Source organism: Leptodactylus fuscus, chromosome 11 (assembly GCF_031893055.1).
Source record: "Leptodactylus fuscus isolate aLepFus1 chromosome 11, aLepFus1.hap2, whole genome shotgun sequence".
In the NCBI taxonomy this organism is placed as follows: domain Eukaryota; kingdom Metazoa; phylum Chordata; class Amphibia; order Anura; family Leptodactylidae; genus Leptodactylus; species Leptodactylus fuscus.
In genome coordinates this window covers 36902335-36920972 of record NC_134275.1, presented here as the reverse complement: position 1 = coordinate 36920972, position 18638 = coordinate 36902335, and the positions used below count along the sequence as shown (strand labels likewise).

General features: G+C 43.0%; 1 protein-coding gene across 4 annotated transcripts in view; it reads right to left on the bottom strand.

The window, feature by feature from the left end:
• Positions 1–1985: 1985 nt before the first annotated feature.
• CACNA1F (calcium voltage-gated channel subunit alpha1 F) overlaps positions 1986–18638 on the bottom strand; it is a 72757-nt gene continuing 56104 nt past the window's right edge. For 2 of the 4 annotated variants that reach the window (XM_075259660.1, XM_075259664.1), the window contains 14 exons: positions 18462–18553; positions 17863–18022; positions 16029–16156; positions 15479–15575; positions 11661–11763; positions 10316–10417; positions 10051–10181; positions 8510–8614; positions 8190–8428; positions 6469–6591; positions 5213–5367; positions 4032–4138; positions 3682–3945; positions 1987–2727 (listed from right to left, as the gene is read on the bottom strand). In XM_075259660.1, the coding sequence (XP_075115761.1) occupies positions 2440–2727; positions 3682–3945; positions 4032–4138; positions 5213–5367; positions 6469–6591; positions 8190–8428; positions 8510–8614; positions 10051–10181; positions 10316–10417; positions 11661–11763; positions 15479–15575; positions 16029–16156; positions 17863–18022; positions 18462–18553 (2094 nt within the window). In that variant the 3' untranslated portion in view covers positions 1987–2439. Of the gene's footprint in view, positions 2728–3681; positions 3946–4031; positions 4139–5212; positions 5368–6468; positions 6592–8189; positions 8429–8509; positions 8615–10050; positions 10182–10315; positions 10418–11660; positions 11764–15478; positions 15576–16028; positions 16157–17862; positions 18023–18461; positions 18554–18638 lie in introns of all 4 variants that reach the window. The other 2 variants (XM_075259661.1, XM_075259663.1) reach the window with 2 other exon arrangements.

Below are 18638 nucleotides of genomic sequence, written 5' to 3'. Positions count from 1 at the left end.
AATGGAACTCCATTTAAACTTTCCTTATGGGGTATCATGGTGAGTATGTTCTACCCCTAAGACCTCATCTCATGAATTAAAAAAATACCGACCAACTTGTTCTGCCTACCTGCAAAACTAAAGGTGCTCATACACTGCCAATAGCGGTCAGCTTTTTCTCCCAAGCATGAGGGTCCATTCACATGGAGAGCGCTGAAAAAAATGTCTGCATTGAAGTCAATGGGAGGCTTTTTTTTCAGAAATTCAGCACCAAATTCAGCGCCATTTTCCTCAGTGTGAATGGACCCTGAATATAAACATGCACCCTCGACTCAGCTGAGCATACATGTATTCTGATGATAGAGGAGTAAGCTACTGCCAGACACTACTAGCTTCTTAATACACATTATATAGCCATCGGCTGACAGCCATCTCTCCGGACCCCTGACTACACATGGAGGTTTGGTTTGTCCAGGTGTATTTCATCAGCTGGATTCGAAGACTTCTATGTAGGGCCGCTCGTGCGTCATCTCACAGTGAATGTGCAGGTTAATAAAAAGAAACAAAATTTATTTTTTCAAGTGAAAATCCCTATTTACATTTAAAAAGGTAAAAAATAGAACATACAGATCAACATTGCCTTCATATACATCTTAGTAAAATGGATAGTTTTAAAGAGCTCTTCTTTTTCTATTGGTGACATTATTTTATATAGAAAGCTTGTATGGAACCTAAATCCTGCAGAGAAAATTCAGTAATATTCACAAATTAGTAAAAGATGATAATCCTAAACCTTAAAGTTGTATAAGTGATATGTAACTGCATAATATACCTGAATCTTCTCCCAAATCCTGAAATATATTCCTATCTGCTCATTGCTTCTAATTGTCTATGTCGGGCAAGCTCCAGTGACTACGCCTGCAGTCCAGCTTTAAGAACCGACCTCTATGTATGTTGTGGTGCTTTTGGTAAGAGTGCAAGTGTATATGGAAGGAAAATGGTGGAAAATATAGTAAGAACTTCCCTTTATGGACCATCGCTTCCATATGATGACACTGAAAAGTCTTTTTAGGATTCTCATTACTTATTGATATTTGTAGTGACTTGACTCCATGGGAGAGAGTCTGTCAGCAGCGCCTGTATATCCCCCCAGTCCTGCAGATAGATAGGTTAGGGTCATGTGAATCAAACTGTGTTTTCTTGTGAATCCCTACTTCTATTGCCGAGATATTACTGTTTCTGTCCACATGCAAATGAGCAACCTCTTTGGAGCAATGGCATCGTCCTCATTGTTCCACAGAGCTCATTTATACATTGAAAACAATGGAGGCACCAATTGATAAAGGGAACACACTGTTTGATTCTGGTGACTGTAACCTATCTGTGGGGCAGAATGATATGCTGGGTCCTGGTGACAACACAAAAAACTGTGCCCTGCCAGGAGTTTCATGGCATGGGCTCCCATGGTTGAGCAGTTACATGCAAGCCTTGTATCACTAAGTACAATGCCAAGTGTTGGAGTGGTGTAACGCATGATGCCAAGTGTCAGATGGATTGGTGTAAAGTACAATGCCAAGTGTCAGATGGATTGGTGTAAAGTACAATGCCAAGTGTCAGATGGATTGGTGTAAAGTACACTGTCTAGTGTCAGATGGAGTGGTGTAAAGCACAATGCCTAGTGTTGGATGGATTGGTGTAAAGTACAATGCCAAGTGTCAGATGAATTGGTGTAAAGCACACTGTCTAGTGTCAGATGGAGTGGTGTAAAGCACAATGCCTGGTGTTGGATGAATTGGTGTAAAGTACACTGCCTATAGTGTCAGATGGAGTGGTGTAAAGCACAATGCCTAGTGTCAGATGTAGTGGTGTAAAACACACTGTCTAGTGTTGGGTGAATTGGTGTAAAACACACTGTCTAGTGTTGGGTGAATTGGTGTAAAACACACTGTCTAGTGTTGGATGAATTAGTGTAAAGCACACTGCCTAGTGTCAGATGGAGTGGTGTAAAGCACAACGCCTAGTGTTGGATGGATTGGTGTAAAGTACAATGCAAGTGTCAGATGGAGTGGTGTAAAGCAGAGTGTTAAGTGTTGGCATAGTGTAAAGCACAATGACACCATGGGACTTTGGAGCAGTGGAAACATGTACGGTGAAGTGTTAACTCTTGCTTCTCTGTCTGGCATCCTGACTTACCACTCTGAGATGGCTAAAAGCCAGGCGAACAATACCTTCCTGACTGTACTGCACTGTAAAGTTTGGTGAAGGAGGGATATATCTATTTAGACGAGGCTTCTTACAGCCTCCAACTATGAGGGTTGTCTTCCTTTACATGTACAAGATTATTTTCTTACTGTGTGATCACGTAAAGACAAATCGGACCTGACAGTCGTCCATACTGATGTGTCATCCGCTCTTAATAAAGTTGCTTTGGCTAGTCTCCCTCTCAGAAGGAATAGAGTCTTAAAATGAGGACACGCACGCCATTTCATCTCGTAGCTCCTCTTCATCTCTACAGTGCACCGATTCTTCATCACTGTAAAAGAGTCCTTGCCCTATCATGTCATCTCCATTGGGTTTTCCTCCAGTACTTCCGCTCCAACTACTTTTTCGACTCTGGCTTAGAAGATCGCTGGCTGCACTCTCCATCTCATCGATGGTCATGTGACATGCATCTGCAATCTCACGTTTAGCAAATGCAACAAACTTGGGGTCTCGTGCGTAGAGGCCCAAACCCTCAGATATCAATACCTAGGGAAGAAAATGATCATGCATTTATTAAAGGGAACTTATCAGGTTGATATGGGACACTAAACCACCCAAAGGTCCTTATGGACTGAGGGTTTAATATCCCAAATACAGTAGCCATCTTTAATGCCATCCAATAAAAAAAAATAAAAAAAAAATCACTTATACTTACCAGCTTCTGTACTGCCAGTGCCAGCACAGTTCTTCAGTGAAGACATATGAGTACACCTTGACTTCAGTGCACATGCGCTGGACCTTGGGCACCAGAAGTACCAGAGAGGAGTTTGATGCGACTTATCAAACTCATGTCTAAGTATACAGGTTTCTCTTTTTAATGCAGGCATGGATGTTGTGGCTATAGATCTATATGGGACACTAAATCCCCGATCCATAAGGGCCTGTCAGGCTTTAGTGTCCCATATTGACCTAACAGGAGCACGTGGTCTTTAACCAAAGAGAGATGAATATTAGGAGGAGCTGTGCTTTGTCCTGCAGGTGTCCTATGTGGGTGCGGGGCGTTAGATAGTTAGTTGACCAAATGTCCCACCCAAAATGCAATTGTGTCTCCCCACTCAGAGTGAAGCGTATGCCTGCGCAATCCCTTTAAGGCTAAGACCCCATGTAGAGGGCAGGAGCAAAAAAGTGATGCTTCAAAAACCGTCACAGCAACATATTATGGTTTTTCCTGCAGAGCTTTTCACAGAAAGTCTGCAGAGATTTCCTCTGTGGATTTTCTGCTTCCATTATACCTATAGGGAAACCACCAGCGTTTCCATATATAATTGACATGCTGCGATTTTCAAAACCTCAACGCTTTCTGCATTGTGTGGATGGCATTCATTTTGCAGTGACTGCAAAATGCTGTGGTCTTTGCCACTGCATTTTCGCTACAGCCAAGCTGCAAAGTTTACGCCACATTGGGCGCCGGCCTAAGGAGGTAATTCCAAGCCTACTCACCGCCTCCACCAGGCTATCGGCACTCCCTCTCTTTTCCGTCAGCCTCTGACCAGGCACACGAAGCTGAGTGTAAGTGCAGTAAGGAGCCTTGCCCTCTTCCTCTCTATACCAGTGAGTGCAAGGGATGGTGGGCAGGCTGCTGTCTTCCTCCACCAAAATGAGCGGGGCATAAAGCAGACGACCACGTTTCGGGGGGTTGGCCCAGGAGTGTGGACCACTTGTTGGATAGTTGTTTCTTTGCCAGGAATCTGAGCTTCCATAAACCTACAGGAGATAGAATATGATTGAAATGAACATTCAAGAAAGTAAAGATGGAAGATCCTAGAGTGGAGGAGACAAATACAACTCACTCTGGTTCGGCAGGGTGGCGCGTTTTGGTGGTATGTTCCTGGGATAGGAATATCGTCACAGCTTCCCTGTCTTTTCAGGCACTGGATGCTGAATGAAGATTTGCTTCCTATAATGAAAAGGAAGTGTAATAATGCTTATTAAGATACATCCAGACAGGACGTGTATGCTGGCGATTTCTGCTGCAGAACATCCATAGTATACTGTATGTGCCCAAAATCTGCAGCAGGAAACAAGCTACAAATCATGTGTTTTTGATGCAAATTTTAGCCTATACGGTGCAAAGGGTGTAAAAATCTGCAGCATATATTGACATGTTGCAGATTTTATACCACAGGTGAATTTATGGAGAAGATTTTTGTTGCAGTGTGTGGATGCGGTTTGTTTAAAGGGGCTGTCCAGGATCTGAAGGTAATTGACATTAATGACCTATCCACAAGATAGGTTTTCAGTATCAGATCGGTTGGGGTCTGACCCATGGACAACACACTATTCAGCTAATGCGGCTGCATGAAGCCGTATATAAGGTATAGGTTCAAGTGAATAGAAGTGGTGCTGCAGTTCCAGGAGCCACCACAATTGTGGCGCACAGGCCACATGACAAATGAATATGACATCACTAGCCTGTAAAGCAAAGCACTGCTAATGCTTCAATCAGCTCATCGGTGCGGGGTCCCAGGTTGGATCCCCACCAAGGAGATAGTCTAAGGACAGGTCCCATCAATATTAAAGGGGTTATTCACTTTCTAATATTTATGGCCTGTCTTTAGGATAGGTCATCAATATTAGATCTGCAAAGATCGTTCACATGGGACCTCCGCAGATCGTCTGCTCCAGGACACTGAAATCTCTGGGGCATTGCAGCAGTATCTAAAGCTGCGACTACAGTTTGTAAGGTCAGTGAGCAGCGTGGCTCCCAGTATGTAAACATTATTGGGCACTGTCTAGAAGTAGCTTATCTGCGGGGGTTCCTGGTTCTCACGGATCTAATATTGATGGCCTACCCTATGAATAGGTCATCAGTATTAAGAAGTGGATAACCCTTTTAACTCCAAGAAAACTTATTTGGTGCAATGTTCTAACTGATAGCAAGATTGCAGATATCTTGTGGGATTGATCACTAGGGATTTGACTGGTGTCTCTGTCCCTTAAATATAGATGTTCTTGTTCTGTATTTCCAAACCTGGGGTAGGGGGTAAAAGTCGTCGGCGAGGGGGTACTCTGCCATCTACAGTGCCATTAGCCCTCGGAACTGCAGGAGGCGCTGTAAGTGGGGACGGGAAGTTTATTCTCTCTTCTGGAGACACAGCGCGTATCAAGCCCTCCATGTTTTGCATCCTAAGGTAAGAGAAAAAAAATAATTGCAGAGAAATATAGAATGACTGAGATAAAAATGGCATTACACAAAATGATAGATCATATCGGACAGGTTAATTTTTAACATGTCTGATCCTTTGTGTCCTGCAGAGGTAAGTGGCGTCTGGCAGCCATTTATCTACCCCGGAAGGCAAATTGGCTCATTATGTCCTATGAGGATAAGTGCTGTATCACTGCACTTTTGGTACAATGTAAACAGCCAGCTGTAGAGAAAAGCTGTCAATATCAATGCGTCTGACTGGGCTGAGCTACATAGTGATATGCTGAAGCATAGTCCTGCACACGGTGTATAGAAATGCTACAACAGGACAGGCTCTCTTTTCAATAGATGTGGTATACCAGATGGAGGATTTTCCATGTGATGTGATCCGGTCTGCTGAGTCTCAGGGTTGTGTGTTCAGTCCATATGTAAACCCTGGGGGTTTAACTCTTGGACGGGTGATGAATCGATCTCTGCGAGATAGCATTGCTTAACAATGCCAGGAAAACAAGGGAACCTCTGCCTACATACTGATGGATCAATGTCATGACAGAATTCATCTATACATATTCCTTCCACACAATATCACACTGAATCGCTTCTAATTCCCAGCCCTTATCTAGATAGAAAGAATTTTCAATCAATTTTTGGAAAATCGCCCAATGTTAAAGGGGATGTTCAGGATCTGAAGATAATACTGGATACTGGTAGATATTGATCTACATGATAGGTCATCAGTATCGGATTGGTCAGGGTCTGATGCAGGATCAGCCAATGTGGGCCACTGGAAGTAAGAAGTATATCACTGGAGGCAGCCTTGCTGCTATTCAAGTGAATGAGACTGAGAATGCAGTTCGAGGCTCTACCACTAGAGTGTACAGAGCTCTGTACACTGTATACACTTGCTTGAATAGGAGCAGATCTGTTTCCAGCTGTATACTCTATATATGGCTTCTGGTGGCATATACATAGATATAAATATATATTCTAGATATGTTTACCACCAAAAGACATGCTGACTGAACTTCTCCTACATTGTATACATAATATACCATCACAGCAGGGCTACTCTCTATATATACCTCTCTGTAACACTGTTCATGGAATATACAGGCGAGGATGTCTTATGTCTTTGCTCATCTTCAGGAACAGTTTCTTCTTGCTCGTGCACAGTGGGTGGCACAAAGGTTGTGTCCGAGCTTCCTCTAGGAAAAACAGGAAAAATCGATGCACACATTTAGTAGTGGCAGACTTCTTTACTATACCTGATCCACATCGAATCTGCAGATAACTTATCTTTACAGACTTTTCTGCAGATTTGCATCTATATCCATAAAAATTTTAATATTTAACTAAGATTTTCTTATGTTATTGGATATAGGACAAGGCCAATGCAGATCCAATAAAGGTTACAACCCATAATCCTTCCAAATTCACTATAAATATCTATTCTGTCGTCCTGTATTCTACTTATCAGGAGCCATATTATTGAGTAGTTATTGTCGTTGCCCTTTTCTTGTGAATCTACTCCTCTGGAGGAGAGGAATTCCTCTTCATTTTCCGTCTGCCATCTTCCAGGCATTGGTATTCTGTCAGGGCTTTCCTCTGATGACTAGGCCCAGATGAATGGGATGATCAGCAGGGAGTCTCGAGGTGCGGACTCTGCTGACAGATCAAGCAGGACGCTTATCTTTCACCATCCTGCTGTGATCTCAGCTTTCCACTGAAAACAATGGGAGGCAGAATCTGGTTGGAATCCACCCCCAAATCAGCGTCAAGTTCCTACATGTGAATGACACCACCAACTTTTTTTTTTTGCATTTCCTGTACTTCGATCCATGAAAAATAGATGGACTCAGAAGGCATCCATGTTCTGTCAGTGATATTCAGGAACATATAGACTAGAATAGAGCTTTGTGCTCAGCAAAACGGACCAAATTATAACATGTGAAAATAGGACAGATGTCTGCACCCATGAAAATCAATGGGTGTGAATGTAGTCTGTGAATAACATGGACATCATATCTCTGCAAAATGCAGACGTGTGAATAAGCCCTTAGAGTAAGTTCACACAGAGTTTTTTGGTCAGGGTTTTGAAGCCATATTCGCCTCAAAACCCTGACCAAAAAGAGGGCTCCCATTGAAATCAATGGGAGCTGCTCAGGTCTTTTTTCCAGGAGCCGTTTCTTCCAGCTCCTGGAAAAGAAAAGCGAGGTGCTTATTCTTCAGGCCGAGTCGCCTCGCGATTCGGCCTGAAGACACACCCTCCTCCGGACTAGACTCATTCATTGGGCCTAATCCGGAGCAGAGCGCGCGGCTAGATGCCAGTGCAGTGCACCAGCTTGCATTCGTGGCTACCCGGTTTTTGGATCGGAACCTGAGGCGGCCTCTGCCTCAGGTTCCGATCCAAAAAACCCCTTGTGAACTTACCCTTTGAGTCCGCTTACACCTTCAGGTTTTCAGATTCAGGTTTCAACATCAAAACTGTGTGTGTGGATCATAAAGGAGGGGAAAGCATAGAGGATGGGTGCTACTTCTCCTCTTTCTTGTCACTCCACTCTTGGATTTGGCATCAAAAACTGCATCTGAAAACCTGAAAGTGTAAACACACCCTGCCGGCAGCAGTTGGCATACAATGTCCTGATTATACCAGGGCTGCTTTATGTTATGGAGTAAACAGCAGGAGGTGGAGGTAACCGACACTTGTCGCTATAAATATCAGGAGACACAGTTAACTCATCCATGACCATCAGCTTTCTGAAGACTGTCATAGTTTCGCTCATGTTAGCTACGCCTGGTTCACCTGCGTGTGCTGAGTGGCCTTTTCTTCGTACTTGTCCCACTGGTCGGTGTTGGAGGAGGAGGCAATAGGCTGTCTTTGGATCCTCCACCAGATCGACTGACTAAAGATGATCTGCGGGGGGCAGGAGCTTGCTCATCACGTCCTCCGATAGAGTTGGTGAGGGAGAGTACAGATGAAGAAAGCTGGCGTTCCTTGACCAAGTCTGGTGCCCCCTCACACAACGCTGTCTCCTCTACCACCTAAAATGAAGATATAATTGATAACTTACTCAGACGGGCGCTCATATTCTCTATATTTCATTCTGTTAGCTGATTCCATACCTGCTGCCCCATTCCTTTAAATGCAGAGAGGTCATCTTCTTCCAGTTCACAAGATAACGCTCTTCGAATCTCGGATCCCAGATCTTGTAGGCTTCGCAGTCCAGCCTGGAGCACAAGGAGGGACCAGAAATTAGCATTGAAAAGATTGGCATTAACAAACAAAGATGGAGTGATGTGATGGCAATGTGATTTTGCAGGAAATGGTACGTTCACATTGACATTGTTTATGCCGTCCTTCTGATCCATCATAGGACCAGAACAACAGATTAAACAGTGAAGATGATCTGTGTAATAATGAACAACAAGAAATCTCACTGACTTTAATGGGGTCAGTCAGGCATGACACTTTTGGAAAAAAAAAGTCCTGCTTGAAGGACACCAGTGCAGATGTGAACAAAGTCTTAGAATGAGTAATAACTTAGTCAATGCCAGGCCATTGGGAGCTATGGGTGGACAGGGGTTAGCCATGTGTGGTTACAGCACTGTCTGGTCTACCCTTCAACTTTATATAATGACCTATTAGCTTTAAAGCGTATTCCCATCCCATATAATGAAACCCTGAGGAAATAGGGACACTGAGGCCTTTTTACTATTTTCCTCTGCACATCAGTGCTTCAGCCACCTAGCAAACAGCAGCTCGCCCCATTTACTTAAATATAGATGTGGTGCAGTTCTCATGTAGAGAGGGGGCTGCTATGCAGTGAAGTTGCTTAGACCCCCTTAAAGAAATATCATGAAGTATTGTTGCTGCTAAAATAATCTGCATTAAAATCTGGTTTGCGCTGGATTGTGTACATACTCAACTGCATTGAGCAGACCTGGATACCTGGACGACAGAAGGGCCACTGACCAGTAAGGCTTCATGCACATGTCATAATGTCTCATTTGAGGATGAATGTGCAAGGTCCCATTCTGATGAAAATACAGCAGGTCCGAACCTGTTCCATTTTATCAGAACACAACAGATCAGAAACCCCCATAGAGGTAAGTGCATAACGGAATGCACTTGGATCTCAGTCCCGAGTGTCATCTGGCTGCATCCTCATTGTAAATCAGTCCTGGCTCGGATGTACACTCAGTGATGTGCATGGGGTCTAGCAGTTTGTAGTGTGCATCTTAGGGGGCGTTCACACTACCATCGGTGTCCGACAGGTAGTGTCCGCTACTAATGTGCGTTCAAAATCTTGCACGGACATTGGCAGCGGACACTAGCTGTGTCCGTTACATTTTGCTTTCATTTAAATGGAGATCGGGTGCGTTGTTTTACGTGTTGTTTTACACGTTTGCCTGTCCTTAACTGTCTGTTCCTAAAGATGACCGACTTTTCAAGCGGACAGAAAAAACCTACATTGTCTTTGTGTGCCCAAATACTGGATCTGTTCATTTAGTTCCCTAATAGGGACATATTATGAAATCAACGAGCACAGAATTTAGGACCAATTTATGTGAACCAATGAACGTGTGATCTAGGTTGGCATTCAATATATACTGTACATATAGCTTTTATTTATTGTGCTACAGTGTGCATGTTGGTTAGTAACCTGTAACGTGGTAGAATTGCTTGGTAAATTTTCTGTTCCAAGTAGACCCTTTTCCTTCCTACGGCGAAATTTCCGAAAATAATCTTGGATCAGGAAAGTGGCGTAAAATTTCCCCACCGTTACTTCCTCCTCTGAAAGATTAAACACAAACAGGACCATGTTTCTTTATGCTATATAGGCCCAGGTGACAGAACAAGGGCGACAGACAGCCCTCTATAGGAGACATATTAGTCATGTACATATGTATAATATACAAAGGTTGGACCTTCTGGGGGAGGGATGACTTCATCTAGAATCTTCTGCTTGGTTCTTTTCCAGATTTTTTTGATGACAGCTCTCAGCTCTTCGTTTGCAGCTTCCAGATTCCCTAAAAGACAGATAGATAATTATCATAGGAGGCCTGCTAAAAATATAATGAGGCCAAACACTGCACAGAGCTCCGCACCGCCAATACAGTTTCACACATCTCACAGGTCCAGATATCTTAAGATAATAATAGCACCTTACAGCAGGCAGCATCTGACTTCTGCATTGTCATACCGATCGGCTGGAGCAACAAAGACCATGCCAAATCAGTCACCTAATGACCCCAACCCTATTTCTGTATTTATAAACATATTACCAGGGGGGTATATAGGTTTTTTTAGAGGGGTGGGTGGAGGGTGTTGTATTGTGTGGTGGTCATGGCGCATATTGCATGGGTGAGTAAATGTGTGTGTGTGGGGGGGTGAATCAGGGGGGCACACATTATAAGATCACCTAAAGGCCCCCACATGGTATAATTCTCCTGGGCCCTACGCAGTATAGTCCCTGAAGAACACGCACGTATAGTGTAGCCCAATTACCACACAATATAGCCCCCCAGGAACCTTATAGTATACAGCCCTCCAAGTCCCACACAATCAGGAACCGCACAGTATACCGTAGTTACACTAGGTCCCACATAACATACTACATAACATCTACATATACCAAACAATATGGTACCCCCAGGAAACCCACAGTATAGTCCCCCTAGGTCCCATATAATATATTGTGCCACAGATCCCACCCAGTATAGTTTCCCCAGGAACCCTAAAATATAATCCCCTCTAAAATCCAAATATACTGTCCCCAAAACCTCACAATATAGAATATAGAACCATCCAAGTCCCACACACACTTGTGTATGGCCCAGCATTTTACTCTCAGTTGGAATTATTTCTCTAGCCCCACCATTCCTGAGTAATCAGTGCTCTTAGTTTCAGCACCTATATGCAATTTCTACTCACTATTGTCAGATGGGCGGTCCCAGACTATATGCTCCAGCCCAGGACCACTCACCGTACAGTAGAGAGACTAATCAGCATATCTAGTGCTGAAACTAATGGCTCAGATTGCTCAGGAACGGTGGGGACTAGAGAATAAAATTACAACTGTGCTGGAATAAATGTAGCATTGTATAGTATTGAAGGGTGCAAAGAGTTAAAGCTAGTGGAGGTGGTGAAAGGTCCCCTTTATAGACCTCTATTTAATATTACATTTCCCTTGCACAGCGCATTGGTGGCCCAAAGTTGTCTCCACTAAGAAAAACCCATAAAAGCTAAATAATATTAGTAGAGACACAATACCTTCCGTTTTTATCCTTAGTGAAGTCCGCACCAGGGCAAAAAGAGTAGCATTGAATGTCACAGTACCATCCGAGTTGAGGGGCATATTCATCGCAACCAATCTCTGTGGAGACATTTAGGATGGAAAAAGTAAGTACAAGCGTCCCTCAGTATAATGCCAGAGAACCAAGCGCACAAAAATCCCATTCCAAAATCTGTCCCCATGAGTCTTGTTGCCATGGACACGCCGATTATAGAATATAGAAGGCTTTTTATTAGTTGTATTGGATAAACAATATACTATATGTGTCTGTGTGTGAACAGTAGCCAGGACGTCAAGCAAAACACAGCAGATGCCATCGTATTTCCTGACATTTTAGATATCATAGCATAATAGGAACTTAAAGAGGAGCTGTCAACACTCCTGATATGTCAGTTTTAGTAAATACATATGTTCCTATGAAATTACAATTCTGGAACATCTTTTCTAGAATTCTCTATTGTGCAGTTCTTCTGTTATTCTTCTTGAAAACTGGGTGCTACCATTTTTCTTGTAAAAGTGGGTGTGTCTTACACAATCTAACACCGGCAACTCTGATTAGACAATGTGACACTTTGTAGGGACACCACCCCCAAAGGGGCAATTAAACTGGGGGCAGATAAAGGGGGACATTAAGCTGGTGGTAGATGAAGGGGGGCATTAAGACCGTGAGAGATGAAGGGGGGGTATTAAGATGGTGGCAGATGAAGGGGGACATTAAAATGGGAATAGATGGAGGAAAGGGCTTTAAACTGGAGGGCAACATTAAACTAGCGGCAGCTGGAAGAGGACATTAAACTGTGTGTGTGGGGGGGGGGTAGCTGTTTAATGTCACCCTCCAGCTGCCCCATAGTTTGATATCCCCCTCCAGCTGCCCCAGTTTAATGTCGCCCTCTAGTTTCCACCAGTTTAAACTGGAGCATGAGAAAAGGAACTTAATACTGTGTGGCAAGTGGAGGGGAACATTATAATGTAGGGGCATGTGATGTTAGGATGATTGTATTAACATTATACTGTGTGGGGGCAAATGGAAAAATAGATGACAATGAGTGGAGTCAATTTAGATGTGGGTGGAGCTAAATGTGTTGCTCCGCACATTTTGTCCTTCTTTCTGTCCTTTAAAAATTGGAATATATGCATTACCCAGATGTTAATTTAGTCCTAAATCTCTAGGAGGAATAACAGTAATGGCACAACACAGAGTTCAAAATTCTTAGAGACTACAATTACTGGACATGACAAGAGGTGTGATAGGTCCCCAGTAAAGGGGCTGTCTTCTGTGGGCAAAAACAGTCCCTCAACCATCCCACACTGCTGTAATCTGCTGTACACTGTGGCAAGCAAGGGATCAACTCCTCTGCAGCACCACCACAGGGCAAATGAAGAATAACAATCAAATCAAAAGACTGTCCATGTAATAGGGCCTTCTGAAAGAAAGACATCTCTTTGTAGCTACTTTTGATGAGAGTCGTAATGTGTTTTTTTTCTGATGTACGATAGGTTCACACTTGCGTTTTGGGTTGCTGTTCTTTGGGTCCTTCTGGGGATGTGAAAAATGGAAACCTTATCTGCTTAGAAAGTGGTTACCCGTGAAAACCACCGATTTTAAGCGGAATAGGGGATGGAGTCCCCTAAAGCTAGCGTGAATCAACCCTTATACTATATACTGATGAAAGGACATTAATATGTGATATGTAGGGGTCAGATACCCAAGACCTCCATCGATCAGCTGTTCTCATGAGCATCATGACTTCTTCCCTGTCCTGAAAAGAAAATTGGTGCAGCAGCAACTTAGTCCCATTAGAGTGAATGGGACTCAGCTGCAATACCAAGCACAGTCCCATGATACGTATGGAGCTGTGCTTTGTATTCAATGAAAAAGCCGCAGAACACACCCAAACACTAGGACCTCTTCACCCAAACACTAGGACCTCTTCACCCAAACACTAGGGCCTCTTCACCCAGCTGATTGGTAGGGTCCTGGGTATCAGACCCCCCACTTATCACATATTGATGACCTATCCTAATGATACATCGTCATCAATGTGTAAGTGCCGGAAAACCACTTTAAATGGAATTATCTCCTATATTAACCCATAATTCCCTAATGGGAAATATAAGGTAAACCTACACCTAGATATATACAGCTATACCTTTATATACTATCATTCAGAATCACTCAGGAGCTTTCTGATAACAGATCGGGTAGTAGAACGGAAACCAAATTCATCATGGCTTCCCGATCAGCGCAGCAGAAGGTTCACAGATGGTTTCTGCTGCAAAGATGTAAAGTGATGCCAGTAATAATAATATATTAGTGCAGGTTTAGCTAACATCGTTCTGGCTATAAGGATCTTTCCTTACAGTACTAGGGACAGAATAGACAGGTTAATAAAGGATAATTAGATTTCATTTTTGCAAATGGAAAATCCTAATCACATACCCATGCAGGAAGCTAGAAAGTAAATACCCCCCATGCTACAAAGCCATAGTGAATCCTTGAAAGGTTGTCGACTGCTGAATCACAACTGAAGAGACTCATCACAATGTAATGCCGCGGAGACATATGCAACAAAAGCTTTGTCCCCCCCCACCAAACGTGTGAGTCACAAGCAGTGAGAAGCAGATGTGCGCATGCAAATGGTGCAGGATTTCATTTTACCAATGATGCCGCTGGCACACCGGGCAGCTGCACCCTGTGGACAGACACGGCTATGAAACAGCAACAAATAGTGAGACAGAAGTCAATTGGAATGTACTCCATTTTTATTTCTGTATTTTTAAATCCTATGCTAAAATGAGGTCTGCATAATCCCTGTCCTTACCTCACTGCTGACCTCTGCTGGATGAAGACGTATCTCAACTCTGTGATTTATAGCCAGAATCTAATCTAACACATATGTTAGGGGGTGTTCACACTACTGTTGGTGTCTGCTCAGTAGTGTCCGTGGCTATTGTCCGTACAAGATTTTAGCAACGGACACTAGCTGGTCCGTTTGCAATTTTCATTCATTTCAATGGGATTTTATGTTGTGTCCTTTAGTGTCCGTTTACAACCATGCAGGACTTTTCTGTCCATTTGAAAAAGCAAACAGCAAGTGTCCGTTTTGTTTTGTTTTTTTAGTATTGAAGTCTATGGGCAACAGACATATAATGGATAGTAGCTGATAGCCATCAGTTACTGTCTGTTTGTGTCCGTTATCATAGGTGTCCATTTTTTTTGTTTGTTTTTTTTTTTTTTTAAATGCACACCTCTTGAGTGGACACCAATGGTAGTGTGAACTCTACCTTACAATGACCAGTACCACACTACAGCCTCTGTCTGCACTGCAATGGCAGAATACAGGCTGCTGTAACCAGAAAGTAACAAGAAACTCCTGAACCCCTGCAGCATTGTCATTGGATATCGCTTATAATTCATATATTGCCTACACTTGGTCACAAAATTTGTTGGCTTCTCGTAAATCCTTAATAGAGCAGACATCTAGTACAGCCGCCCAGTTATTGTATTATAAGGTCCAGATGTCTCCGCAATAAACTGCGAATGACATCAAAAACTAAATCTGGTATTGAAACATTAGGTTTAACCCATGGAGCTAAACTTAAAAGCAAGGTCTCATCAGAAAATAACCAAGTTTTTAGGTTACACATATTTTTTTTTCAATTCCATGTCACTATAATGTCTGTTTGCCTACACTCTGTGTATACCTGACCTGTATCTGGCCTGTTGGACTGTGACAATTTTCGAGGTTTATGATTTTCTTGATCTTTGTCTCAATAGGCAAAACTATATGTTTACCTTACATGCCACGCGGTGTGGGCACAGCTTCCCAAAACCCAGAGGAGGCTGGATACGTCGTAGTAAAGTCACAACATCCAAGTGTTTGATACGACCCCTGCAAAACCAAAAAGGCAAAAATCCATGTATCATTTTGTGTGCATGTGCTGCTGAAACGACACGTCCAATCCACCTTTCTCTGTGGGTTCCATGTAAAACCGATTCTCCTCTACAGCAGCCGCGAGACATCAGAGCTGTTCACCAGTGTGTCCTTATTAGAAAAGGGTTGTCAAATTGGAACAAGCCCTTTAACTTTTATAAACTTTATACATTCAGCTTAGTTGCCTTTTAAAGGGCACTATAAATACCATCAGTGTTAAAGGGGTTTTCTGAGTCTAAGATATTAATGACCGATTAGATCACCAAAAATCAGATCAGTGGAGGACCAAGACCACACACCCCACCAATCCAACGGCAATGTAAGTTAGAAGGAATTAACCAGCAGGTAGCGCACAATATAATAAATAATACTGATATGAAAGGTGATGATAGTTGTTCTTGAATAACTTACTTTGCTTCAGGGTCATACTCAGACCAGATCCTCTTGAATTCATCCAAATGATGAGGGCCAAGAATTGACCAATCTCTTGTGAGATAATCGAAATTGTCCATGATGACGGCGACAAACAAATTGATGATCTGAAATGAAAGAAACTAAATGAGTAGTTGCTTTACTAAAGAAGGCCTTTCACCATTTGTTTTTTATTCTTTAATAGACGTGTCTCCATAGATTCCAGCACGGTTGGAATTTTTCCTCTAGTCCCCACCGTTCCAGAACAAGCAGTGCAGTTCGTTTTGGTGGCTGATATCCTATCTAGATTCTCTTATATAAAGTGGTTGGTGTAAGGCAGGAGCAAAACTGAGAACTCCAATCAGAGATGGACAGTGTCAGTTCTCAGAATCACAACCCTTGTCTGCTCCTGCCTGACACCATCCACCTGACATTAGGGAGTCTAGCTAGGATATCAGGCATCAAAACTAACAGCACTGATTGCTCAGGAATAGTGGGGGCAAGAAGAAAAATGTCAACTGCACTAGAATCAGGGAAGGGGCAGGTATTAATAGATGGAAAGAACTCGAGTTGGTGAAAAGTTCTCTTTAAGGATAAACATATTAGTTGCAGCAGCAGCCATAGCAAGGCCCTGCCCACCTGTGGTAGCCAATGGGCTCATGATGCAGCAGGTAAAACTGAACCATTACACGCAACATGATGCAAAAACTGCGGATAGGCAGGGCTGGTGCCGCAACACACGTCTGCACCCTGAGAACAAACAAGTCAATTAATACGGAGGTAATAATAAACTGCTGGAAACAAGTGCTCCCTATTATTAGATGGACCGGCGGCTCTGCATTATGGTGCTAACCTCTGTGAAACTTATTAAAATTGATTTCTGAGGTGAATCCTCTCAGATTTCTACCAGGTTTTGTGGCCTGAATACCAAGCAGGTCCTATCGGGCTTCAGGAAGGGTTCAGCTTATATTACATGGAAATTGAGTCGCCTAATACATCTCGGCAGCCGGACTGCATTATAAGATGGGAAATATGAGGTCTCAGAAATAAAGCCAAGAGGAGGATAATGAGGCATTTGCATGAATTTACCTCAGAAAACCTCACATCGCTGGTTTGCAGTTGCAGATGGATACAAGAAGGGCTTGGGATTGAGGACAGTCACCATCCCATCATTTTACAATAAATGACTTAGGCTTTATATATGATAATACCAAAGCCTAAAAAGCGTCCTAGCTCCTTATACATGTTCCTGAGTCGTCCTCTTGTGTGTGTGTATATAGCCATTCCTGAAATACCTTGATCTAACAGATACACAGTACAGGGATTAAGGGTCCTCTTACAGGCCCAGATGAATACCAGAAGCCATTACATTGCTCATAGGTGTTATTACCCAGCTTTCTGAATGGCATATAAATCTGCAGGTAGTGACAACGCTCTGTGTGCTCCCTGTGGTGCTGTTCTGTCTGTGTATGTGCCACAGTATTTTGGTACGATATCTGCCATTACATTCATGAACTTAGAATATTAACCTGAAAATTACAAATGAGCAAATTTTGGTCCTCAAAAGCGTCTGCACAGAAGAATGACTTGGTAGCAATTCACATGATGCACAATACATAGATGGATGATTCGACAATTTGCTGTCTCTCAGCCATCGTGACTCTTTATCGTCGGCACTGGTGGCGCTATCACCTAGCATTGAATGTGTCACTGGGAACAACAGTATGGAATACATTGCGTTGTCTGTGGTCCCCAGTGAAAACAAGGACCAATGTCATCAACTACAACATGATAGATACGGAACCGGCATTAAAGGAACTGTCTGATGACTTACCAAGAAAGCACAAAGCATAAAGAAGCTGATAAAATACACAATGGCAAAGTTACTGCCACAGGTAAACTCCTCTTCTGGAGCAAAGTCGGATTCACTGTCACATCTCTTGCCTGGTAAACTGGCCAACATGATCTCTTGCCAGGCCTCACCTGTGGCACATCTAAGAAGAAGAAGAGAGGACCAGTATAGCTTAGGTCTAAAGCCGGCCATGCACTTTAGATATGCTCTTTTGGATGACATGCTCTTCAAGCTGACAATCTAAAGATCTGATGAAGGGGTGGGATCCTGTGTGACTCCAAAAAACCCCGAAACGCGTAATCTTCAAAATAAACATTTTCAAGTTTTTATTTATCCATTTAGTCCGAGTGAGCGCGTTTTACTCTCCTTATTGGTATATCCAATACGCATTTGCTATTTACTAAAACCAACAAGTCAGGAGACATGGTCCTCTTTAATATTGTGTATAATATTTTATGCGGCACAGGAACCTTTGAGGCCCCCTTGGGGTCCAGGGCCTGGCAATGACTGCTACTCCTGCACCTCCTACAGCTACACCACTTCCTCCATCATCTTCATCACATGGCTAGTTATACTTGTACCTGAAAAGCAGTAGCACAGCCTGGGGGAAGGTCTGAAAATTGTTATTCCGGTTTATTTGAGTCCCATCCTGCATGGCGATTTTTCCAAATGTCTATGCACAAGAACAAAGCAGAGGTTAAAGGGATAAAGTCGCCTCACACTGCAACAGTAAATGGACAGTGGTAAGTCATTCCGAG